Consider the following 27,393-nt stretch of genomic DNA (forward strand, 5'->3'; position numbering starts at 1 on the left):
TCTATTCATTGGAAAAAGGTACCCAAGGGATCCAGAGCCTTTGCAGTTTACCCGTGAGACCAAAACTTTAATGAATCTTGATGTTTATGTCATTACATGCATTCTGCCCTTACAATAAACATCTGGTGAAGGCACGTGAATTAAGCAGCATCCTTTTACAAATGAATGACATTAATTTATGGACTTAGCTAAAGGGTATTTTAATGAAATATGCTTGCTAACGTTTTATTATAGCTCATATTTAAAGATATTTCAATTTTGACTATGGCAGATAAAAATATTTATAATACTAAATCCTAGCAACTTCACAGCAATGATGAAAAATCAATCTGAACTCTTTAGCAAAGCTCTGGCAACCACCCATAACACCACAGCATCTACATTTACACCACTCAGCACACGCTAGGGCTGGACGATATGGCCAAAATGTGTATTGAAATACATTTCTTCATTTCGGTCGATACGATATAATTCCGATTACGATATGAACAATATTACAAATAGCAAAATGTAAGATATAAGTTGAGAGAGCCCTCTGAAATTAACCATAAAATGCTGATCAAAATCATTCTAGATGCCAGCAGTGTGCAATGACAAGAATAAAATCTTTTTGCAGTGGCCTGTGCCCTTAACGTTACCTTGTGTAAGTATCAAATATTACAATCATGTTATCAATAAAAGAGAGAATAACTTCTCTAAATGTGCTTCAAAGCAGTGGCGGACTGGCCGTATGGAGGACCTGAAGTTTTCCCGGTGGGCCGCTGCTCAATGTGGGCACTTTAAGGATATAAAGAAATAATAATAATATTTTCTTTTGCTCACTTGTGATTTCTATGCCCTGGCCACAGCGGTAACAGTGCTCGTCAATGTCAAAAGGTTGACCAATCAAACAGGGTTTAGAGAATTCTAGCAAATCAAATTACAGAGGCCAAGCAGAACTTAAACCAATCAAACTGAAGAAGACAGACGTTTCAGCCAATTCAATTGAAGAAGACTGTATGACAGAAGTTCGGTAGGCGGGTGCTAACAGAAACCAAGTGCAAATTCAGTTTGATGACTCTGGAGTAGTGAGATATGGGAAGTCAAACATTATAATGCCAACTGTTTAACAATAAAAATTATAAACGGTAAGATTTTAGAGATGCAAACTACTTAACTTTTGTGAATCCTGCTGTTTTAAATGAAAACTTAGGTGGTTTGTCACATAATAATGTTTAACGTGCATTCGACTTAACATGCCCAAAACATAACCGACAGCATACAGTTTATAGCAACGGTTCTTAATCCTGGTCCTCGCGACCCCCCGCTCTGCATATTTTGTATGTTTCTCTTATCCCTTCAGAGGTTTGTTCAATGAAATTCTCTTGTCTAGGAAATTATTCATAAGTAGCAAGTTATCACCCTTAGACTTAAAGATGCAGTGAACTAGGACCACAATTTTAACCCGAGCTTTTGTTATATAAGAGGGAATCGTATTCAAGCGAACATCCTGTAAGTGTCAGACCTGAAAACGCCCTTGTTACTGAAATAACAACTGTTATTGACACGAGGCTCAGCGAACGCCAGGTCCTGGAATGCACCTATCTAGGTTGAACACCGCCTCCACAGAAGAATATCAACGCCTACTTCTCTAGCCCCGCCCACTGGTTCGTGCATGACAGTACTGAACACGTAAGCTGCACGGAACCAGATAGAGCGAGTGTAAGCATCATGCCGTTAAAGATTGCAAAATATTGTGCAGTGCCTGGTTGTGGAAGAACACAGTCGCTGCATAACCTTCCTTCGGATTCAGACAGTAGGAATGCGTAGTTGAAGTTCATTTTTAAAGACGTTCCAGCTCACGTGGGGAAAACATTGAGCGTTTGTTCGCTTCATTTCAACGCGAATTCCTTGAACAAGTCTTTGAGGAGAGACTAAAATGAAAAAGCAGTGCAGTGCCGTCAATATTGGATCCGATAGGAATGGCGCAGCAATCTTATGTGAGTAAAACATATTTGTACTATGCGTCACTATTGCTTTGTTAGAGATCACTTGATATGCCCTGATAGTATTACCCGGGGACCTCTAGTCATTTGTAATAATTGCAATGGCATCTCTGTGATTTGGTGGGCTCATATATCATTTTTCAAGGTTTCATCCACCATTTGCGAATAATGGAGGCTGTTTTGAAGTGTCTTGATATTATTTCTGGTGCTGGGTCGTTTTGGCCGGGAGTCTACCGTTTGTTTATTTATCATGAAAACTATAACAATTGAGACCCGTGATCGCGGTGATCTTCTGTCCGGTTCACGGGTCTTAAATGCTGACATGTATGGTCATATATCGCTAAACACCATACAACTATAGGCTATACAAACTATACGCAAAGCCTTGCATCACATCCGGGAAATAAGTCCGTAAATTTGAGTAAAATCAAGTTACGTAATGTTACGTGTCTAACCAAATTCACAGAAGGCTCCAACTAAGTCAACTACGCAAGCTGCTATCCAATCATAGCAGTGGGCGTTTACTTCCAAGTCTTCTATGCGGCCGCCCTTAAAAACCGAGCGTTTCTCCAGCCGGCCTCAAAACCAGGGTAGAAAATAGCCTATTACTTATTGATTTTGATGTTTTCGAATGTAAAAACCACGGGAACGTCATAAGTAGACACCAAAAAATAGTATAAAACAATAAAAACGGCCAGTTCACTGCACCTTTAAAACAGGGTAAAACTTGAATCTTTGACTCAGGCGTGTTACATGTCCAGGGTTCTTACACATTTTTACCAATACATTTCCATGACTTCTCCATTACTTTCGAGGCAAAATTCATGACCCAGAAAATTCCATGTATACATAATAAAGAATAAAAAATGAAATGATATTAAACGAAATATCTGTCCTATTTATAATTAACCTAATTAAACCTTAACAAGGTAACCACCCAAATAGTTCATTTTTTCATTTGTGCATCAATCTGCTTTTCAAGAGATGCTTTCTTGTCCTTAGCAGTTCGACGGAAACTGTTGGATTTGGCAATGAAGGTCAGATTGCTTGAAACTTCTGCTTTCTCTACATATTCATCCACTGATTTCTCAAGAGCACACACAGATATGAGCCTCTAACCTAGCCCTCTTCTTTTTCAAATCATCTAGCTCATCTGTTAGGGCCTTCCACTTCAAGTCAACAGCTTGCTGTTCTTTCTTTCTCTTTTCTTCATCCAGCTAGCAGTGGTACTTCTGCCTGGCTCCTGCAGCAGATCTTTTGTGATCTCTACCTTTGCTATTCCTCCAACAGACCTGACATGGTCAACAATGAGCCTTTGGGCCACCAGAGATCTCTCCTTCTGATTTTCCACTGTCAGTTCTTTGTTAATGGAAAATCCTCTTTCTACACTGGCCTGCCCGTGAGACAAGACAAGAAGAATCTTCACCACATCCCACATTCTCGATAATGATGGTTTGGTCCCCATTGTCTGATGGGGACAAAACATACAGTGTCTCATACAGCAATGTGTCCACTCTATCTGTTTTTGGGTCAAAGTCCCTGAATTTAGCCTGAAGAGCAGCCAAATCACAAAACTCCCCAGACTCTCTAAGGATGTCATCACACACAGCTTTCTCTACGTGTTTAGAATCAACAAGTATGACTGCTGTCCTCAAAAGGGACCTGAAGGAGCTTCAGTGTGGAAGTGGCCTCTCACAGGTGCTTTTCTTTCAGAAATCGCCCCATGATCCCTGCAAACAATTAAAATGAAGAGATTTTATACCTCAGTTTCATATTTTTTAATATGCAAATTGACAATGCATAAGTGGAGCTAAAACACAGTGAAGACGACATATTTATAGCTTAGGTGATACAAACTAGTGATGTATACTGATTTTATTATGTGCATTAATTTTTGTCATTTTAAAATAATTGCGCAATGCCTCATAAGATGTAATCTTTTCCTGCCATGTTAACTGCTGTATTGTGTCTATTAAAGTTAACTAAATATCTGTTGGACAACAACTGTTGAAAAGCTTGGTATTATGCTGCTTTATTAACCTATTACACTATTTAGCTCTGGATTAGGCATTAGAGAAAATATAAAAAATGCTATGAAATACATTTCATTGTGTTGTATACTGCAAACTATACAATAATAGACTAAATAAAATTATCCTTACCTTTAATCAGTGTGTACAGGTCATCAGAGAGGAAAGGCAGCATGGGTTGGGAGGAAGGGGATGATTTCTCTAGCAATACTGTTAAATATCCCCACTTTCACTGTGAAGAGAGGATCAGCAACTCGGGTCTTAACCTCCTCGAATGATTTCACTTTTGGATTGGGTAGTTCCCCTCTTTCTACCATCTCGACATAGTGTTTGACATGCGGCCAGAGCAGCGATGCTCTTTCTGACACGTTGACATTCTCAACCCAGCGGTGCTGGCAAAACTTAAGCATGGGCGTGTTACATCCAGTCGCTGTCATAAAATCTTCGCGACGGACGGGGAAATCGCGGAACAGCCAATGCAGACTAGACAATCCATGTTCAATCTCCCATCCGGTGATTTTGCATCCATCTCTAAACACACTGTGCAGTATGTGTAATCCGCACGAACCGATTTTCTTTCCCACATTGTCTTGCACCTGTTTCTGGAGTATTTCGAACACTTTCCAATTGACGTTCTGTCCATCCATTGAGATTTGAATGAGATTTTTTTATTCCGATCTCGGAAAGCAAGTCTCTGCGATGTGTTGGGCTGTTGAATGACCCATAAACTCTGAGCCAATGTATTTGGTCTTCACCTCACTTCCGTCCCACAGCCTGACGTGCATGTCTAACTGTTTCATCTAGAAGTAATGAGTCAGGCTTTCGTAGAATAACATCACATACGCTCTTTGCTTCGATATGTTTGACAAAGTTAGTTTTTTAAAATAAGGAGCCAGTCCAAACGTGCAAATATACGAACATTTACGTTCGCCGCATGCAAATCTGGCAGCTATCTTGCTGTCGGGAAACATACCATGAAAAACTTGCCTTATATCTTCACACGACTTGTAAGAGTAGTGAGAATTAGCCACCTTCAGTGCCCACAATACCTCTGCAGTTAGGGCTTCGTTTCTTGACACAGCATCCGAAATGGTCCCTTGTTTGATGGAGGACTTAAGTGAAGCACCGCAGCTGGCAGTGGGTGTCATGGCGTTGCTTGGAGTAAAAAACCTGGTGATGGGGTTCAAAGTTTCTTTGTGCGCAACAGGAGACTGGTGCTTCGCGCCTTTAGCGAGGCTACTTAACGCTGCCTCTCCCATGTTCGAAATGTCGAACGATTTTTTGCAGAGTCGACATTATGCACGTCCTGGATCATGATCTCTTTCAAGCCATACATTATACTTATCTGAATGAAGCCACGCATTATTAAATCGGCATTTTCATGGCATTGTCTAAATTTACATCCACAATTTATCAGAGACATTTACGTTTACGTTACGTTGCTGGCTGCAGCAAGGGCCCTCTCGCAGCGAGCACTCCCTCCGCTTTGCCCCTTCGCAAGGTCACCTGATTTACCAATTAGCTATAGTTCAAATTAGCAATTAAACTGTTTTATTTTTTACAGGTATTCTTTGGACAATTTCCATGACTTTTCCAAAACGTTCTGGGTTTAATCGTTTTCCAACACTTTTTCAGACCTGGAAAGTTCGATTTTAAAATTTCATAACTTTTCCAGGTTTTTCATGACCGTGCGAACCCTGCATGTCAGTAAAGTGTCATTTACTAACAGTTCAAATACATTACCCTTCATTACACTGACATGTTTAGGCAGGCTTTTATGTAATTCCGATGTCTGTTTGTTGCTTGGACTGCACTGGCATCTACGGTTTAATGTTTGTTGTTTTATTGGCTTTGCAATGTGTCTTTAGAAGGTCCTTAGAAACATTTGTTTCGAAATTGTGGTGTCATAGAATGATTTGTGCATCAATAAGCTGGTCTATTATGTTGACAGCATGGTGTTGTGGGCTTCTCCTGGTAAAGAAGTCCAGGGCCACTTTTAAGTCCCACTCTGCCCCTGCTTCAAAGCATAATTCCATAACTTCAAAATGTGCTTTAAAGCGTGGGTGTATCTTCAAAGCTCTACTGGGGCACAGGCCTCCCATTACTTGACACTTTTTTTCTTGAAAGCCTGCTTTTGACATATTCATCTAAATTAATAATCTTCATTTATTAACTTTACATTTATTAAAAAATTGTATGTATGATTGTATTTCCAGTTTTGTAATTTTTTGCAATTAGTTTCAGTGTCTTTCATACAGTATGCTTCAGTTTCTTAGCTATAAAAAAAACAGTACGAAATTTGCCATTCTGTCCTCGAAATTGACATTGAGAACTGTTAAACTTGTTCGTTTTTATTTTCCGACAAAACGTGTTTTCAAGACAAAATCAGATGATCTGTATAACATCAATGTGCATCAATGCGTTTAAAAAGCATATCACCGTTTTCTAAATTAATTCTATCGCGATAGATTGTTATCAAATTATTGTCAAGACAACACGCTTTGATTCAAAGTGATGAATTTGTATACGATTTGATCCTGTGAGATCAGGCTGGACCAAACTTCTCTGTGTTGCTAGCAGTAAACTCAACCAATTGAGCTACAGCTACAGGAACACCAACCTTCAAACTTTGCACAGGCAAGAGTTTCTTCAGAAAATAATAATAAAACAATCTACCTCGACTTCACAGATGGTATCCAGAAGTATTTCTTTAGAGGTGGCACCTTCACCACAATACATTCTCATGCGATTCAAACTGTGGAACATGGCAACCCAGTGGCTGGCACAAATTAAGGGATACAAGGGCCCATGTCATAATTGGAATGCAATGCCCATATTGCGTCAAGAAATAACATTGCAAACAAGATCAAGTGGCAATCAAAGTTGGTAAACAACAACATTAAATGAGTTACACTGCAAAATATACAAACATATACCATGACTAGTAACAGTTAACATTGTATTGCACCCTTACCCATTGCAATGGACCCTTACGAAACAAAAATATATAGAAATTGGCTAGAAAAAATAATGCAGTATATTAAATAATATTGGAACCAAGTGTTATATATATATATATTTTTTAGGGCTGTCAAAATTAACGCGTTAATAACACGTTAACGCAAATTCCTTTTAACGGCACTAATTTTATTAACGTGCGATTAACGCAGCGCGCATTTTCTGTTTGACCCTTGGCCTTGCCCGTAGTTTGAGAAAGTAAACGATGCAGCAGCAAACAGAAATGGAGAAATGAATAGGTCTTCTGAACGTAAAATTCATATATAAAACGATGTCTGATGGTTCTGTCGATAAGACTAAAGTGATCTGCATTTATTGTCGATGTGAATTAAGCTATCACCGCAGCACGTCGAGTTTAAAATATCACTTGATGGCGAAGCATACAACTGACGCAGAGAGCTCTCCTCCTCGCGGCAGACCACACTAGATTGTTTTCAGCAGAGACGAATGGACAACTCCACAAGCAACAGACTCACCACATCGATAGCTAAATGGGTGGCTACAGCATGTAGGCCAGTTAATGTAGTGGAGGACGAGGGTCTACTTGAAATTATTTGCATCGCATCTAACGATTACACATATGAACTACCTTCGAGAGCCACTGTTACAAGCAAGATAACAAGCAAGATGACTCTTACGAAGAGGAGAAAGCGAAAGTCGAGGAGGTGATAAGACAGACAAACACGGTTGCGCTCACCAGAGATTAGTGGACTTCCCTCAGTAACCATAGCTACCTGGGGGTCACGGCTCATTATTTTGACACACACTGGAAACTACGGTCGTATGCTTTGACCGTCATGAAGACAGACGAGAGGCACTATGCTGACGTTTGCGCTGAGCACTTTCTGCAGGTAGCCAGACAGTGGAATATTGAATTCAAAATTAGCCCACTGACCACCGATAGTGCACGCAACATGATTGCCGCGGCCAGGCAGCTTCCCTTCGAACATATGCCTTGCATTGCACACAGCCTCCACCGAGCTATCACAGTTGCAAAAATGTAAACATGCTTGTGTAAGTAAATAGCTCAGTGCAAAGAATAAAGTAATGGGAACCTGTGTTTTTCCAGTTTTTTTTTCATGTGTTTAATAGACATGTACAAGTTCTTTGAAAAACATCTATGACCATTGAAACATGTCTAGTCTTCATGCTCTATGTTGAGTATGGTTTCACTAATAATAAACAATATACATTTGCATAAAGCATCAATATTTGTCCATGCCCATGTTAATTAGAGTATTAAAAACTTGAAAAGTATTAATTTAAGGAACATTTAAAACGGATAAAAATGTGCAATTAAGTTGCGATTAATCACGAGTTAACTCATTACAATCATGCGATTAATCGCGATTAAATATTTTAATCGATTGACAGCCCTAATTTTTTTAAAACATAAAAATTCCTTGTGTATTTAAAAAAGATACTTTAAAAAAATTAAAATGCTTGTCAAAGGTGCCCCTGAACGGTCCCAAATTCCTAAAAATATCTTCTTTTGTGTTAGTTGCTAACATTCTTCCAAAAATCTTTCATTGTGTTCAACCGAACAAAGAAATGTATACAGGTTTGGAACAACTTGAGTGAGAGTAATTCACCACAGATTTTTCATTTTTGGGTGGAGTATCCCTTTAATATATAGTAATGTTGTATTACACTGTGTCCTAAACAGATGCAGTGCAATAAGATTCCAGCAACAAACAGTTTGTCTGTCCACACTGAATGCGAAAATGGGACGTGGCACGACACAATCAATTACAAATCACAGCCATTATTCTGATGACTTCTGTGCCGCAACAGACGGTATGCTTTCTTTGGATATGCCTGTGAAATTAGATTCTAATCGGCTACAATCAGTCCCTTTTAATTCATTATATTAATATTCATGAGGTGCACAACTTCTCATCGAATGAGATCTCTGTGTTGGCGGGTCTGTGAGCCAAGACATTGTAGAAAACAAAACAGCGTCTTTACAATGTTTTTAACACAAAGTTTTTGTATAATTTTGAAGGATTATTTAAGTGTCAAAAAAGTTTGTTAAAGCAAAATATTTGCTTTAGTTTTTGTTAGCATTAAAATTATGTACACAGCGACAGTAAGGGTGCAGAGGTTGAGCAGTTTTTAAACTGAAGTAAATTAGCTGAATTATCGGTAATTGTCTCCGTTCCCAGACTGTGCCCCTGGATGTCTTTTTGCTTTTCAGCTCACAAAGTCTTTCTCTCTCCTTCCCACCCATTTGTTCATTCATACTTTCCTCAGGAACTGAGTGATAAAAAAGTGTTGGCCTTTTCATTCATACCGTGGTGGCTTTCCACAGAATACAAAAGAGGCTTTTTTAGCTAAAAGCTGTAATATATACCCTGCGAAGCATGCTTGCAATTACAGTCAAATTCTACATTTCTCAGCTTTTCGACATTTTACCAAAATTAACATCTCAAAAGCGTTGAGGAGATTATATCCATTTAAGCTCTACAAAAGCAAGTCAGCAATATTACATTTTTCCCTCCAGTAATCGGCTCAATTAACTTTAGATCATGGCAGAATATGGAAGTGAATATCACACCACATCTTGTGGTGTTTACTGTACATGCATCATGTTTGCTGAGGTTAAGACCTTACTTTGTGACATCAGTCAAGTACTTGCTGAAAATTGTCTGGATCATTCCAGGAGATGCTCATTTGATGATAGAATCTGATTTAGTTTATCTGACAGTTTTTCATCATCATCATCAACATCATCAACCGACCTGACAGAACGATCAGATCTAACTCAATGATCCATGCAGGAATAAAACTTCAAAATAAACTGATGGCATCCGTTTTTACGAAGCATTCATTTTTTATCTTTTTGCCAAAAGAACCGACTTTAACAGTTTATGAAAACAAATATTCATCAAACATAACATGGATCCGATGATTAATTTAATGTACTCTTGAATGATTAAAATCAATATTTAATGTTGATTATGTGTTTCCACTTGCACTCAATGTAATTCTTCAAATTTGGTTGAGACAAATACGATCAATCACAGCGAGTTACAGATAAATTGCTTTTTCGTAGTTCAGTTTATGAAACCCTTTCCATCATAAACATTCAGGACACAATTTCAATATGCACATCCTCCAGACACACGATTAATAACCAAAGTCACAAGTCTAGAACCTTTTCTGATGTGCATGGCGACAGTGACAAACCAAAGCATGCACGCGTACAAAGACAGGCACAAACATGCAGCAATGTCACTGCTGAATACTCAGGACATCTCGGACACCATCTCTTTGTTTCTATGTCCCCGTCTATGCCGAATGCCACACACTCCTCATAAAGACATCGCAATGCTTTCTGCAAACACACAGGCCAAATCATCCAAAAAACCTTCTCTCTCATTCAAATTCATGAAATCTTGTTCAAACACATCCCTTCTGACAAACACAAGAAAACAACAAAGGGGATGAGAAGCCGGCATGCATACCAATGCTCTTTTTACCACATAGAAAGAGTGAGAGAGAGTGAGTTTTCATTTTCTTTTTAGTGCTCCTGTACCCTGTGCATGGTGCTTGCAACATCAAGGTCTGGGATTCAATTCCAGGGAATACACATACAGATAAAACATAAAACTTGAATTTATTATGAGAATTATGATTTAAGATAAAAGCGGCAGTCAAATGCATATATGTAAATGTTTTACGGGAAACACTTAAATGCTTGAATGAATTTGTCACGATTTCAAGAAAACAATTTCAATCTCAATCTTTTTCTTTTGACAACTTGATCACGTTTACTACAGCATCAGGAATCTGTAAATCAATGTATATTTTGCACACATGTAGACTGTTAAAAAAAAAAAGCTCTGAGGCTTGAAAACCAGGTCGTGATGTTTCTAATTCACCATATCCATACAGAGTTTGAGAAATTCTGCTGACGGTCAAAGTGCAGCGGCATTTCACAGTCCTGAACATACATCTGAGGCCACGAGGATCCAAATCTAAACGATTCATTTTCCCCACATGATGTGTGTAATACCAGCACTGCACATTCCCTTTCGCTTAACAGTGCAAAACTTCCTGAGTGAATTATTTTAAACCTGCACGCAGGAATGAGCTGATGTGGCTTTAAATTTATAAAAACATTTCTGTAAGATTTTACAGACGGTAATTCATGCAGAACTGGACAGTGGACCATAATTATGAGATTTATGGAGATGGAGATGAACAGCAAATGCGTGGCGATGTCCTGCTCATCACAGCTGGACCGAAGCCCAACACTAACCAAATTACAGTCATGCGGTCAAATGATTAGTGTCAATATGATGAAGGGCGTCAACAGGCACTCCAGGACACATTTATGATTTCCGACACCTGTAGACAAGTAAACACGTTTTGCATCCCAGATGTCACTTTATATACAGTACATATACAGCCATGGTAAACAATTAAGAGACCATTCTAAATGTTCATTTAATCAGTATTTCTAGATGTATTGTGGTCATTCCAGTCCAGTGTCTGTTGAATTTCAACAAAATCAAACCTCAGGAGTGACAAAGTCATCCAACAGCAATGTGAAAGACTGATAGCATGACAAGACACATGAAAACTGTTATGTTATCACATAAAAACATATATGTTTACTCCCCCCCCAAATACATGTACAAATATTACTGTTGTATTGCTTAAAAGTGAATATGAACTTGTTTTCTTTGCAGTATTTGAGGTCTGAAAAAATACAGAGCATCTTTTACTTTGACCGTTTTCTCCAGTTTTCATTTTCTGCAAATAAATGCAAATAGAAACAATATTATTATTTGAAATTTGTGAGAAATATTGTTAGTAGTTCACAGAATGAAACTATTTACCTAAACATACCTATAAATAGTGAATTCAGAAAATAATTATCAAATGGTCCATTCATTTTTCCCGCAGCTGTAGAGGTCCAAAAATGTTAAACCTTGATTTCAGAAGATACTTTCTAATCCACATGAGTAATCTGGATTACTTTTATGATACTGAAGGAATGTTTTTAGAGCTTTAAAGGAGCCATGAATTAAAACCACAATTTTAACCCGAGCTTTTGTTATATAAGAGGGAATCGTATTCAAGCGAACATCCTGCAAGTGTCAGAACTAAAAACGCCTTGTTACTGAAATAACAACTGTTATTGACACCAGTCTCAGTGAACGCCAGGTCCTGGAATGCACATACTGTATCTAGGCTGAACACCGCCTCCACAGAAAAATATCAACGACTACTTCTCTAGCCCTGCCCACTGGTTCGCGAATGACTTTAGCCACACATAGTACACACTCCCGCATTTGTGATGATCGACAAACTGGTAACCATAGCGACATATTTTTCGGCTAAAGATTCTTTTTGTGCGTCAGTTAGGTCTTAATAAATGGTCTGTTGCAGATTTTAAGAATTTTTGGTCTTATAAAATATACACTCACCTAAAGGATTATTAGGAACACCTGTTCAATTTCTCATTAATGCAATTATCTAATCAACCAATCACATGGCAGTTGCTTCAATGCATTTAGGGGTGTGGTCCTGGTCAAGACAATCTCCTGAACTCCAAACTGAATGTCAGAATGGGAAAGAAAGGTGATTTAAGCAATTTTGAGCGTGGCATGGTTGTTGGTGCCAGACGGGCCGGTCTGAGTATTTCACAATCTGCTCAGTTACTGGGATTTTCACGCACAACCATTTCTAGGGTTTACAAAGAATGGTGTGAAAAGGGAAAAACATCCAGTATGCGGCAGTCCTGTGGGCGAAAATGCCTTGTTGATGCTAGAGGTCAGAGGAGAATGGGCCGACTGATTCAAGCTGATAGAAGAGCAACTTTGACTGAAATAACCACTCGTTACAACCGAGGTATGCAGCAAAGCATTTGTGAAGCCACAACACGCACAACCTTGAGGCAGATGGGCTACAACAGCAGAAGACCCCACCGGGTACCACTCATCTCCACTACAAATAGGAAAAAGAGGCTACAATTTGCACGAGCTCACCAAAATTGGACAGTTGAAGACTGGAAAAATGTTGCCTGGTCTGATGAGTCTCGATTTCTGTTGAGACATTCAAATGGTAGAGTCAGAATTTGGCGTAAACAGAATGAGAACATGGATCCATCATGCCTTGTTACCACTGTGCAGGCTGGTGGTGGTGGTGTAATGGTGTGGGGGATGTTTTCTTGGCACACTTTAGGCCCCTTAGTGCCAATTGGGCATCGTTTAAATGCCACGGCCTACCTGAGCATTGTTTCTGACCATGTCCATCCCTTTATGACCACCATGTACCCATCCTCTAATGGCTACTTCCAGCAGGATAATGCACCATGTCACAAAGCTCGAATCATTTCAAATTGGTTTCTTGAACATGACAATGAGTTCACTGTACTAGAATGGCCCCCACAGTCACCAGATCTCAACCCGATAGAACATCTTTGGGATGTGGTGGAACGGGAGCTTCGTGCCCTGGATGTGCATCCCACAAATCTCCATCAACTGCAAGATGCTATCCTATCAATATGGGCCAACATTTCTAAAGAATGCTTTCAGCACCTTGTTGAATCAATGCCACGTAGAATTAAGGCAGTTCTGAAGGCGAAAGGGGGTCAAACACCGTATTAGTATGGTGTTCCTAATAATCCTTTAGGTGAGTGTATAAACAATTAGCATTTTAAGGTTTATTTTTGTTTTGTCTTTATTTGCATATTTTTTCTGTGAAGATCTGGCAACCCTGTCACTTTAGCGAAGGGCTCTCGAGTCATGTGTGGAAAAAGTGAGGACTTCTTTCACTGTTATTTTTATTTAGAGCGACCAAGCAACAAACATGCAACATTGTGCAGCGCCTGGTTGTGGAAGAACACAGTCGCTTCCTTCGGATTCTGATATTAGGAATGCGTGGTTGAAGATTATTTTTAAGTACGTTCCTGCTCACGTGGGTGAGCATTTGTTTTCACGTCATTTCACCATGGATTCCTTTGTGAACAAGGCGCTGGATTTGCGGAGAGACTAAAATTAAAAAGCAGAGACCTACACTCTTAAAATAAAGGTGCTTCACAATGCCATATAAAAGCCATTTTTGGTTGAATCGTTCCATAAAGATCCTTTAACATCCAAAGAAACTTTCTGTCCTTTGTAGTAGAAAAGGGTTCTTTGTATTATAAAAAAGAAAGAAAGAAATGGTTCAACACAATCAATCACACCTTTGAATAAATCGTTCTTTGGGGCCAAAATGGTTCTTTTATACAGCTTCACTGTGGAAACCTTTTAAAGCAAGTTTAAATGGGTCATATGACAAGGCTAAAATGAATATTATGGTTTGTTTTAGATGTAATGCAATGTGTCTACACGATTTAAGGTTCAAAAACGCTGTATTTTCCACATACCGTGCATGTTTGTATCTCCTCTTTGCCCTGCCTCTCTGAAACGTGCCGATTTTTTACAGCGGTCTTATTCAAATCATACCCCGAACTGAGGTAGATTTGTGGGGGTGTGGTTACACGAGGCGTTTTCAGGCAGGTCTGGGTGAGCATTCGCTTTTAGATAGAATGCATCTTTTTCATGCATCTTGGAATGCATGACAATTTAATTTTTGCAATTTTACATGCCTACTAATACATGCATATGCCATATGACCCCTTTAGGAGATGTATACAAAAAAAAACATTTTTGTTGAAACCTAAGACAGTTATGTACATCTGGAATGGCACGAGGGTGCGTAAACTGAGAGAATATATTTTTTGGGTGAGCTATTCCTTTAAGTACTGTGCTTGCCTTGAGAATTTGTGAAAAATTAAACCGCTAATCTTTATAAACAGATATATTCCTTAATATTAATAATCTAAATATTTAACATTTTAGATGATGCTTTGTTAAAGCAAACTTGAGACTTTAGATGGCATTTACAAATTGGAGTGACAGATGGATTCACCTGTATGAGAGCGCAGTAGGGACGAAGGCCGCCTGCGTCTCCAGGCTCTTTAGACGCAGACACGCAACATCCAAGTTTACGTGCATGTGTGAGGCGGCCTGTTTATCTAATAAAATGATTTATTGCTGCACTGCACATCCATTTGAAAGACAGATCACTGTGTATCCAAGAGGACGGGACATCTGTAAACCTACAACATCTGATAAACCTTGACAAATGTCTTTAGAAAAATAGAAAAGCTCCACATATGCTGTGTTCTAAGCAGGTCCCTTCAGGAAATGGAATTGATAGGGCAGTCAGGAGGTTACAACTCGGGGATAAAGCACTCCTTCATTCTGCTCAATACACATATACACATCCAGGGCATGAAGTAAATTCGCAAGAAAACATTTCAATTTACAAGAAACACCAGAAGACATTCATTATTAAATGCCTTCTGATCAACTAAGCCACAGTTGCAGACAAAAACATTTACATATAACAGGAACCAAAAATATCATTCTCAGTGGAGTAAACCACTGAATTCAGTAGTTTCATTAGATTCTCTTTTACAAAGAGCATCTTTCACCGAATGTTTCTTATTGCTGGTTTAAAGGCCTGCAAAATGCTTAGAATACATTTCCATACAAATCTGTTTCAGTCCATCAATGTTTCTGGGTGGGTTTGATTGTACAGGCTTCTACTGGTCATGCCACAGCATCTCATCTCAACTGGGTTAAGGTTAAGATTCTGACTCGGTCATTCATAAACATTGGCTAAACATACAGTTACTACATTATAAAAAGAAGTTTGCTGCATAAATACAATCAATAATGTCTTTTGTTTTATTTCGAAAAAAGGAATGAGGCATTTCCAAATGTTGATGTTATACAATCAATCCCACAGAAGCAATCTGTCGCAACTGAAGCTTGTCTTTTGGAGAGGAACATCAAATCAAGTCTCGGGTAGGAAAGAGGATTAATGTATGTTGTTAAAACTGCTTTGGGGATTTACCGTGATGCTAAAGTCAAACAGCAGCAATCATCAGTTCTGTCCGATCTGACTCTCGCTAACACACAGATGAAGAGTCAATGACAATCTCTCAGATCCCAACCACAGCCGCCCATGATGAAGATGAGTTTAATTCGAAAAATGTGATTGTTTGTTTACATTCGTGATGAAGGTCAAATCTTTCGCATACAGAACAATTGAGTTTTACACTTTATTCTCTTCTGAAGGTTTGATCAAGGTTGCATTAACTTTAACCATAAACTTAAGGCAACAAAACAATAGGTTATAATGTAAAAGGTATTTAATGGAAACTATAATGGCCTCTGTTGGTCTCTACTGGTAATGTATTGGGTTCTACTGTGGGATATGTAATGTTTGGGTAATGTTTTTATCAGGATGTGAAGGTGGCAACTTAACATTACCGGCATTTAGAGGTAGCAAAAACGTAGCAGGTAAACAAATGTATGAAAAACAGCAAAAATCCAACAATGTTCAGAAGTAGGTGAAGCAGCACGTGACTGGCAACAAATATGAGATTATTGCTGTAACCTGTATTATACATTTATAAATGTGGGCGGAATAAACCAGGCTAACCGAAGAAAACAATGAAAAAGTCATGACATTTAAGTTACTTACCGATTCTTATGACTTGCTGGTCACTAAGGTAAAACTTTGACATCAAGTAAAAAAGAAAAAACAACAGTCCTTTGCGCTTCTCCATGGCTCTGTAACGTTAATCACAACAGGTAAACCCCCGAAAAACTTCGTGTCATAAAACCGGATTTAGGGAACCACAGCGCGTGCAGTTCACTAACTTCCATCCTTCTCCCATTGCGCGCAACGATAAAACCTTCCACGATATAAATCCACGACGTAAAGCTGTGTTCACGGGGTACCAGGTGAGATTTTCGGCTGATATCTTCCGCTCACCGTTTCAAATGTGTACAGAGCGCGCGTGCCACTGCCACTACCCTATGATCCAGACGCGGGATTAATACAAAATCTGCCCACTGTTTGCCTTGCTGCTCTTTATTTCTTTAGTGCACGCAGACTGCACTCAAGTTCGCATGCTCGTTTACTTTGTTGGTGTAGCCTGCGGTGATAAATCATCATTTAAAGCGCCATAGCGTTCCACATATAATATAAATGACCATACACTGAATGAAAACCATATCCTTTGACTAATGCAGAATGAGGTAAAGTAAGACGAATGTTGTCACAGGAAGTTAGAAAGTTGTGTATTCGGTGTCAAGCTACTGTAACGTTATATGAGTGCACGAAACACCCACAACGGATTTGTGATGTCCGATTCCCGAACGAATCGTTCTATTGAACCGAGTTTTGAAGACTCGGCCGAAGCGATTCGTTTTCAGAATAACAACATTTGTTAGCAAAATCATTCTAGTAGGTTAACTAATATTAGTATTTATCTTACATTGTTTTTTAGAACATTATTATTAAACGTTTTCTCATTTTTTAAAATAATGTTGTTTTTGGAAGTTGGAAAAATAAGCAAATATATTTTTAAGATAACCTTTTAGGCTTTACGCTAGGCTACATCGCGGTGAACAGCGATGCTTCTGAAATATGGAATGCAAAGACTTCTGGGAATTTTTATGTTTATCGTTTTACAACCGATTCAAACGAAGCGTCTGAACGAACCAATTCGGTACAATCCATCAACAGAACAGAACGTCCTAACGCTGAATGGTAAAGCCGGCAAACTGTGGAAGAGAACGCCACCTGTTGGACAAATCATCAAATAGCACCTAAAGTAAAGAGAAGTCTCAAGTGAAACACAAAATAGTTATTTATTTGCCTAAATTAGACACAATAGGCTGGGTAACATGATGGTAATTAAATTACACATGCATTGTGACACACATATCCAAGATAATTATTTCATAAAACAAACACCTTATACATTTTTTACAATCCTCTAGTCATTTATGCATGTGTGTGAGTCTTGACAGACAGTTAAACAGTGCATCCAAACCGATGTTTCTGTGTCATAAGAAGGTCTCATCGATGCTGGTTTCCCATCATGCCCTGTGACTGGGGCCAGAACAGCACTGCAGCAACCCAGCCATGCAAACAGATCCTCCTCCATGTGGAACCGACAGGAGCTCAGATCACGATCAGCATGAACGATGCCGAGTGCTATCCAGGACACAGGGATAAGGGTGGTGAGTGAAGCAAACAGGTGCAAACACACTGCTCCAGTCCTGGCACTGTCAGAGCGGGTGCACTGAACGCCCGCAAGCGAACTGATCCATGCATGGACTGCCAGAACTAAAGTGAGTTAGAAAGTAGTGAGCTGGATCTGAATAAACTGCATTTTAATGAGTTGCCTGATGGCATTATGAGTGAAAGAACATTTAGTCCATAGTACTTATTCTGTATATGGGTCACATGATCCAGAGCACACAGTGTGTATTACCACATCCGCATCTGAGTGCATCTATTGACTGATTTATGATTAATTACTATTGACTATTCAGCAGGCAGCTGTAGGCAAAATGAATATAAATTGCATTTTATGATTGCAAGAAATTACAACCGAATTGTAATATATCAAACTATGCACAATTCATAACAGACATTAATAATTGAATCATAAGAAGTCCATCATGCATGATTATCCACAGTTGTTTAGTTAAGTAGAACACGTGGATCCTCACCTTTTCTAGACTTCTTTAGTGCAGCATTTGCATGAAACAACCTTAACCTGCCATATAGGCTCAAAATCAATGCAATAACTAGTTGACTTTTATTTATCCGTATCCTTTCCCCTAGATTTAATTGTTTGCAGGCATGTTATTCCAGGGCCATCCGGGACGTTGATTCAAGAAACGTACTTGGGATAAATCACGTTAAGCCACAAGGCAAACCCACCGCCATGAAACAATTTGAAACAACTGAATGCGTAATAAGACAAATGCATGACTGGGAATTCCAACCTGCCGGTGAAAACTCTTAGTAATCTTGAGAAGAAATGAAGAAGCATGAACCTGTCATATTCAATAGATCAGCTTATGAAAATAGCATTTCAATCCTCTTACCTTCTTTCTGTACATTCCTTAGACACTTGACAGTAAGCAGCACTTCTCCAAGACACTGTGATGACTGAGAGCTGGGCCAAAAGATCTGGGAGAGCCACAGAAATCATTATAGAAGACATAATATGCAAAGCACTTGCGCTGCCTATGTGGGAACCGTCTCCCACGTTGTTCCAAATGTGCCATTTACCAAATTCCTTTTTTCAATGATTTTGTTTTTTCGTTTATGGGCTTCGTGGTGCACAGCATTGTAAATGTTTCTGCAAAGTAGAGATTGAATCATTCTTGTACACCAAAGCTAAGGCCTATGGGCCGTGAAGCTGAGTCATTACGGACTCATTCACTCCCCATCATACAAATTTAGGATCAGGTGAGACAATGAACCTCTCGAATGTACAGCTGTGGGAAAAAATAAGAGACCATATTTCATTTAATCAGCATTTCTAGATGTATTGTGGTCATTCCAGTCCAGTGTCTGTTGAATTTCAACAAAATCAAACCTCAGGAGTGACAAAGTCATCCAACAGCAATGTGAAAGACCGACAGCACGACAAGACACATGAAACTGTGATAAAAATCCAGGTTATCACATAAAAAATAATTTTGCAACTTTTTCTAAAAACATGTACAAATGTTACTGTTCTATTGCTTAAAAGTGATGAGAACTTGTTTTCTTTGCCGTATTTGTGGTCTGAAAAAATACAGAGCATCTTTTCTGTTCTTTGGACCCGTTTCTCAAGTTTTCATTTTCTGCAAATATCTGCAAATAGAAACAATATTTTTATTTGAAATTTGGGAAAAAATATTGTTTGTAGTTCACAGAATGAAACAAAAATGATTATTTACCTAAACATATACCTATATTTCAGAAAAACTGAAAATACTTTTGAAATGGTCTTTTAATTTTTTCCGTGGCTGTATTTCTTTCCATTGTGCTTGAATGGTTTCCGCGTAATTGCATGCATAGCTCTATACATTTCTCACGAAGACATCCGCAGATGAAGAAAAATGAAACAAGTTCCACTAGGATTACAACAGCAATTGATTCAAACCGTTTCTGACGTATTAATGTACCAAGAGCAGGAACTTTCTAACAGGATCTCAGAACTATAAAACGGTGTGCTTGAACATAATATTGCCTCATTTAAAACCAGAGTACAAAAATAACCCACAGGAGATTAAAAAAACACTGTCCCTGTTTCTGAGAAATGACTCATCTGTATCACTTCTGCAAGTGGATAAATGCAAAGAGACATTTTAGACTGCCTGTTATGTCCAATTAAAATGTAATTGCAACATTTCGTCATCACAGTTGATGGTGCAACACTGCCACCTCTGGTCACTCGTGATAAAGCAGGGACACTTTCAAGCTGTACCTGCTAAACACATCTGTGTTGCAAAACAAACCAATGTGTTGAGTCACACAAAACTATTTAAAAACCACAACGTGTGTCGTGCTCACAAAACAGACCACACAAAGTTATTCAGGTAAAACTGCAAATATAAATTAGGAAAATTTTATTTAAGGTTAAGAATTATTTCCACAGTATGAACATACACGGTTTCAAAAAGGCAGAGGGTGAAAAAGGAGACGTCTTTCAATTCCTGTCTTAAATACAACACATGTTACTCGAACAGATGAAACGGGTTTGCTGGCTGAAGTATAAATGATTGTTTTTCAAAAGTGGAAGGGCCTCTCTCGTGTTGAAAATATATGGTCATGGCCATCATTATCTTTACCAAATGTACAAAACGTCAAAAAGATTCAAACTCCTAAAAATTCATAATCTTGTTAAAACAAATTTAGTACGAAAAGAACAAATCTGCTACATTATCAGTTTGTATGGGTGTTCGCTTTGTAATGCCTTTCGCATTTAAATGCCATGAGGCCTGTGGGACGTTTTAGTACCAAATAACATGATTGCAGTTCTTATTTAAAATGAAAGCACATCTGTATTCTTACGCATTTGTAAACAGCATTCTTTAATACTGGTTTCCTGTGACCTAAAATCAAAAACGAACAAAGACAGCATAAGCAAGAAACTCTTAAGTTTGTAACAGGGGTGGCATTAAACAACTAGAGATGAACTGTTGTGACTTACAGGGAATGTAACGCTAAATAAAAAGAGGTGCTGGATAAATCACTTGTGCGTAGCCATTACAAATACATAGCGAGATTATTTTTAAGCGTTAGTCACAAATCCCTGAATAATAAAAGTGTGGAGGGAACACGAAGCACGTTTTTACATTTAAATGAAAAGTGAACAAAACAAAAGTGTAGCTGCCTGTGGTCTGCACGTGCAAGTCAGGCATCAGTATAAAGCCTCTATTAATACATTGGCTGTACAGTCGGCTTCTGAATGTTCTTGTGATGTCTGGACTCAATTAAAGTGTCTTGAAACAAATGTACACAAATTCAAAGTTGTTTCTTTCAGCAGGATTGTCGGTGCATCACGTCCACAAAGGCATGGACTCCGTAGGTATCTGTTTCTGGTGAGCTCATAAGAGTCTATAAAGCATCCCCTTTCCGCTCAGAAGATGTCGCTGTTGCAGCCGTTGCTAAAATCGTCCCTGCGAACCCAAACGACCTCACAATCCCTCTCTGAAGCGACGCTCTCCACCGCACACTGCTTTCTCAGAAGGGTCAGCTTCAGAGGGGCGTGAGATCTCGGAGACGACTTGTCCTCCGGGATCCCGTCGAGTCCCTTGTCTTCTTGCTTCTCTTCATCTCCCTCCACGCTAAGGGCTTCTAAAGACTCCTCCAGGCTCGGTTCGGAAGACGGGCCCCGGACGGATTTGCAGTACTCGTCATCGTCGCTGAGGATGTCCGTCTCCTTGACGTCGTCCTGGTTTTCGTAGATCTGCAGGTCGAACTGATCCTCCACCCACCGGTCCGTGTCTCCCATTGGCTGCTGGGCCGATGAGGACATCTTGGATGGCGGGGAGTCTGTCGGCGTAACGGGTGACAGGTCTCGGTACGAGGCATCGTTGAAAATCACATCAGTGTCTATGGTGAAACGGTTATGAATCATCTTTCGTCGCCCGAGGGTTCGAGATGGGGCCGAAACTGTGGAGAAGCAGATACAAGTATAGAATTAGCTTTATTAGTCTTCCTCATGGAAGTATGTGGAGAAAACGGCGACATTAATCATTTTAAGTGAGATATGAGGGCTTGTAGGGACACAGGAAAGGAGAAGAAACCAATTCTCAGTGTGCGTCAGAGATCTTAACCTACCCGCTCTGTTCATGATGGGTTGTGAGCCTTTTAGCGCAGAAAGCCGCTGCCCTCCGAAGGGAATATACTGCTGATTTGGAGGTAAACTCTCGGTCTGCATTAACTGCCTGCGCTGTTTGACCCTCAAGATGGAATGAACCGTCTTCAGGAAGTCTTTTTTACTCTCTGGAGAGCTGAAAAAAGGCATATTCGGATCTTCAACTGATGCAAGTGATGTGAAATATATAATGTACTTCTTGATTTGTTATATAACGCGAAAGATAATTGCAAGAAGGGATGATATAGTTGCTTATACATGTATCATTATGGATAAAGGCTGTGTGTGGGAGTACTTTAATTTTTGTATCCAATTTTGTGCAAAAACACTCAACTCAGCCTTATGGGACTTCTAGGGATAGTTCACCCAAAAAGAAAAATTCTGTCATCATTTATTCACCCTGAAGGTGTTCCAAAGCAATTTAAATTTCATTGTTCTGTTAAAAGCAAAAAATATATATTTTGAAGAATGTGGGAAACCAATCGGTTCTAAGGCACCATTGACTACCATAGTAGTTTTTCTTTCTACTATGGTAGTCAATAGTGCCCCAGAACTGTTTGGTTACAAACATTCTTCCAAATATCTTTCTTTGTGTCCAACACTCAGAAAATGTGTATATGTTTGAAACAAGGTCAGTCATTAGCTCTGAGAAGTTGTGGACGTCAGCTCACCTGCAGCAGATATGGAAGGTCCTCTCGGGTCTCCCTTCAGATTCTGACCTCACATGAACGATCTCACACATTGCGGAGCCGTCTGAATCTGAGGAAAAGAAACATCAGGTTAACCACGTATACTAGTGGAGATATGTGGGACTACGGGAAACCCAAAAGAAGTTTGTAAGGCAACTTTGGAGCAAATCCCACAAGCTCAGAACAAGGCTAATGGCCTTCAAGAAAGACACACAACCCTGTCGTCTTTAGGAAATAGCAAAAATCCCAGTTTGACCATATAAAAATGATCCAGGACCAAGCTGTAATGTTTTGTACACGATTTGTACACAAATATAGCTTCTAATGTGACATCTTTATTAGATGAAGTGATAAAATCACCAAAGAAACAAAAACGATCCTTACTCGGGAGGTTGCGAACTTGGAGAGCATCAGTAGAGATCATGTGTCTAAAACGGAATGGGTCTCTCTCATCCAGGACTGACGCTCTGTGAGATCCACCCTGAGAAAAAAAATCGAATTTGAATAAAGCGATATACCAAATATACATCTATAATTTATGCAACCAACCAATTCACAAAAATGTCAACAATCTGAAAAAAGAAAAAGGTTCTACCACAATGGATTGCCGGAATATTCTCTCTAACCACGCTGTAGTTTAATGTATAACAAAAGACTATAAGATGCAATAATCAGGTGAAAGATCTCTGCTTGGTTCACGTGGCAAACAAAACTCTGTGACCTATGAGTAACTGCCCTAATAGCAGGGCAACTCCGTTTCACACTTGCTAGTGTGCACTTCAATAAAAACCCAGCATTTCTTAAAAGCGTTAGCACTTAAACTACCTCTGCAGTCCTACAGGTCTGTCATATCTCTGTTACTGAATAATGAAGAAAGCGAGAAGCACTTACGATTTTTTTCTTGTGCTTGGAGCAGTCCTTATACACAAAAACAACCGCCGTCTTGAAAACTGCAGGGAGATGAGAAAAGAGAATAAAATATTAATACAAGACTCGGCGTGCAACTCTGAACATTCACAACGCAGAAGCTTAGGGCTCTTTTCAAAACAATCCACGTAAAAAAATCGTGACCTCGCAGAAACATCCATCACTGTCAGACTGACCCATTTTAAAACAGTTTGAAAGATTCCTTCTTTTAAAATGTCAGAGAGAAAAAAGCCTGAATGCATGGATGCATGTTTAATGCCTTAAGAGCCATTCGACAAGGTCCTTCCTTCAGTAACATTGTGCCCAAACACACAACTGCCCAGAGTAGAGAAATGAATAAGAGAACAGGAGGCTATTTTTGGAAGTAGTGGTTCACAAACACTTACCAAAGGCAGCCAGCTCTGGGTCTCTCTTCCCTTTCATCAGAGCAGAGGGTGGGTTCATCCAGACCACCGTGTCATGCAGCAGGAGGTCACCCATTGACAGATCAGCGACCTGGGATGCGAGAATACATAATGTGCATGTGATGTTTGATGATGGCAACAACAATGAACATGGAGACAAACTGCTTTTGTTACAGTAAGTTTGTAATGTAAGTTTAAAGGGACGGTTCACCAAAAAATAAAATGTTTGTCATTATTCACATTGAAGCCATTTGAAACCTGTATGACTGTTCTCTTTGGAACACAAAAGAAGATATTTTGAGAAATGTCTCAATGGTTTTGTGTCTGTGCAATGGAAGTCAATGGGGACCAGTGTTGTTTTGTTCCATTTCTTCAGAATACGTAGATCTTTTGTGTTCCGCAGAAGAAAGAGGAGGGGGGTCAAGGTTGTACATGAGACACACATTGTCCACATGAGACTAGCAGCTTTTTACCTCTTTTTTCTCAGAGCTCTGCTCACTGATGAGTTGGTCAAAGACAGCTCCATACTCCTCGTGGATCTTCTGCATCTCATTGATGTGACTGGCCACTTTGTTCATGGCTTTCATGGCAACTACAAAAACAAAAGACTCAATATAGCCTACTGCATTTGAAGACTAAAGAATAACAAAACCTATTTAGAACTGGATTTATCTAAATACTGTATTTTGCTTAATAAATTGCAGAATTTATTGCCAATTTCCATGTTTACATTTTATATTTCCTGGTGTGTATATAATATAGGTTTACTTGTATACTTAATTTAACAGCAATTCAATAGCTTTGTATCCTGACAGATTTTTTTTTCAATAAATCTTCAATATTTCACCAGTAGCCAAGTGTCCATTACGCTTCAAAATGCGCAAATTGAAATAGAGCATTGAAAATACACCCAATGGAAACACGTCAATTGTGCAAAATCTCCCATGTATCGCAAAAAAGTTCTCACGCATATGAGGTGTTTTTTCAGGCAATAAGATAAAGGCATATTTACACGTTTTGTCGTATTTACAAGTAACGCGGCATATAAAAAAGTCACATGACTATTCGCGGTATGTTTTGGCAGAACATTTGGAAAGAAAGGATGTAAGGAGTTCACATTAAGTAATATCTTATATTATGGCCCAACCCGGTCTCATGAATTGCATATAAATAACACGCGGTTGCATTATCGTGAAATACGTACGCCAAAGTTCGATTTTGCGTGCATATGATACGCCAATGTTTGCGTGCACCTCGGTGGAGAGCAGCTATTTTGAAACGTACATGAAGAGGAAACACTGAAATAATTAAAATAATACGGTTAGGTTTAGGGTTTGGGTTAGGGGACAGGTTAATAAGACAAATTGCCGGTTATTATGCACGCGCACTAAATTGGCGTATCATATGCACGCAAAAATAGGCGTATTTATGCACGCAAAATCGAACTTTGGCGTACGTATTTCACGATAATGCAACACGCGTGTTATATATACGCAATTCATGAGACTGGGCTCAAATGCAGGAAAACGAGGGAGTGCAGTATGGAGATTTATTAGGAACAGTGAGGTCATATGAAAATATGTAAGGAAATACAGACATTTCTCTACACTCTTTCATCACAGTAGGTGGCACTATGCACTAAAGTTTGTTTGCAACCTGCCACAAAACGTACAAAGAAGTAGTACGGCCAGAATGACTTATCGTGAGTAGAATCAAAATACACTTTAATCGCATAACATCATTTAATGGAAACGCAATAATTCCGCGATATTGTTTTATTCGACATATAGAAAACATCGCTTAAATTTTGCGCAAATGTGTAATGGAAACCTGGCTAATGTCTTGTCCCAATGTCTTGATTTTTTTTGAATGTCGATTCTTTGAAACAGGATTTTTCCATTTATATTTTACATAATAAAGAATTTGGGATTTTGCACACTATTCAACATTAACATTCATGAATTTTGATGCATGTTCCCTCGGAAGTAAACCCACAAATGCTCAACCAGTTTTTTGTGTTGCTTGTTTGCAGTTGGTCACATAGTGTCTACAACTTTGCTCATAAAAAACGTTAAACACACCAGAGAAAGACTGCAGATTCTAAATACTGATTCTGAAACCTGCCTGTCTAGCTCAGGATAGGACTGAAAAGAACCACAGTATAAAATCCACCCACAAGCCAAACACAGAATTACTTTCAAAAGCTCTGTATTTACCATCCAGGTGATAGTGTTCCTCGCTGTCAGGGTCAGTGAGAGAGTGAAGTTCTCTGAGGAGCAGTGGGTATTTTAAGACTCTCTGAATGGGTTTGATCAGGTAGGACTCCAGCGTGGAGGAATGCTGCTGCCTGGGATTCCTCTTAGCCAGGAACGCCTTGAACTCCGGATCGGTTTTAGCTGCACCAATAGCGAAGAGGAGAAATGATTAGATGGCATAAAAAAGTACACAAACTTATTCCACGGTCTACAGTTTAAGAGTGAACCCCGGAAGGCCTTTAGCTTTGAATAAATTAGCTCTTAAGCGTTCTCACCTGAGAGAATGTCAACCTCATATTTTACGGTCCTAAAACCTGATCCACAGTTTCTCAAAGAACTAATGCATGGCCAACCGCTCCAAATTTTCATAATGCACTCAACATAAACTACCCGCCTTGAGAAATGGCATTTTTACAGTAGAAGATAGTACTCAAATGAAACAAATATGCTTTGAGGTACATAACTTGCACTTGAGAAAGCAAACGCATGCCTTTAGCTTTGAATAAACTGGAAGCTGGTGGCAAACTTTCCGGTCACTACACATGGCACACAAATAACGTCTTTAAGACACGCCAAACAACTGAAGCCTCTCATGCACTTTCTAAATATGCTGCTAACGCTTCAGTAAATGAGTCTCTACAGATGGCATGATGCTTTACCTTTAAAGAGCACCTTGGGGACTTTTGTGTGGCTGGCACAAAACGCACTGTAGATCTTAAAACGGTCTGCATAGTACAGGAAGGACCCGCCAAGAGAAAACAGAACTTTCTGGTAAAGTAGAAAAGACCAAAAATGTGCAATTCAGTTACACGGTTAATCTAAAACAGAATATACAGAA

General features: G+C 39.2%; 2 protein-coding genes across 8 annotated transcripts in view; both read right to left on the reverse strand.

Annotated features, from left to right (window-relative positions):
* Nucleotides 1-17,229, reverse strand: part of grik1a (glutamate receptor, ionotropic, kainate 1a) — a 48,680-nt gene extending 31,451 nt beyond the window's left edge. For all 7 annotated transcript variants that reach the window (XM_057320908.1, XM_057320909.1, XM_057320902.1 and 4 more), the window contains exon 1: nucleotides 16,586-17,229. In XM_057320908.1, the coding sequence (XP_057176891.1) occupies nucleotides 16,586-16,670 (85 nt within the window). In that variant the 5' untranslated portion in view covers nucleotides 16,671-17,229. The remainder of the gene's footprint in view (nucleotides 1-16,585) is intronic.
* Nucleotides 17,230-20,511: 3,282 nt separating this feature from the next.
* tiam1a (TIAM Rac1 associated GEF 1a) overlaps nucleotides 20,512-27,393 on the reverse strand; it is a 50,295-nt gene continuing 43,413 nt past the window's right edge. The window contains 9 exon segments of the mRNA XM_057320512.1: nucleotides 20,512-22,075; nucleotides 22,244-22,416; nucleotides 22,952-23,039; nucleotides 23,354-23,450; nucleotides 23,861-23,919; nucleotides 24,283-24,391; nucleotides 24,774-24,892; nucleotides 26,517-26,696; nucleotides 27,215-27,323. Coding sequence (XP_057176495.1) covers nucleotides 21,540-22,075; nucleotides 22,244-22,416; nucleotides 22,952-23,039; nucleotides 23,354-23,450; nucleotides 23,861-23,919; nucleotides 24,283-24,391; nucleotides 24,774-24,892; nucleotides 26,517-26,696; nucleotides 27,215-27,323 — 1,470 coding nt within the window. The 3' untranslated portion in view covers nucleotides 20,512-21,539.

This window comes from Triplophysa rosa, linkage group LG22, assembly GCF_024868665.1.
Source record: "Triplophysa rosa linkage group LG22, Trosa_1v2, whole genome shotgun sequence".
Classification (NCBI taxonomy): Eukaryota; Metazoa; Chordata; class Actinopteri; order Cypriniformes; family Nemacheilidae; genus Triplophysa; species Triplophysa rosa.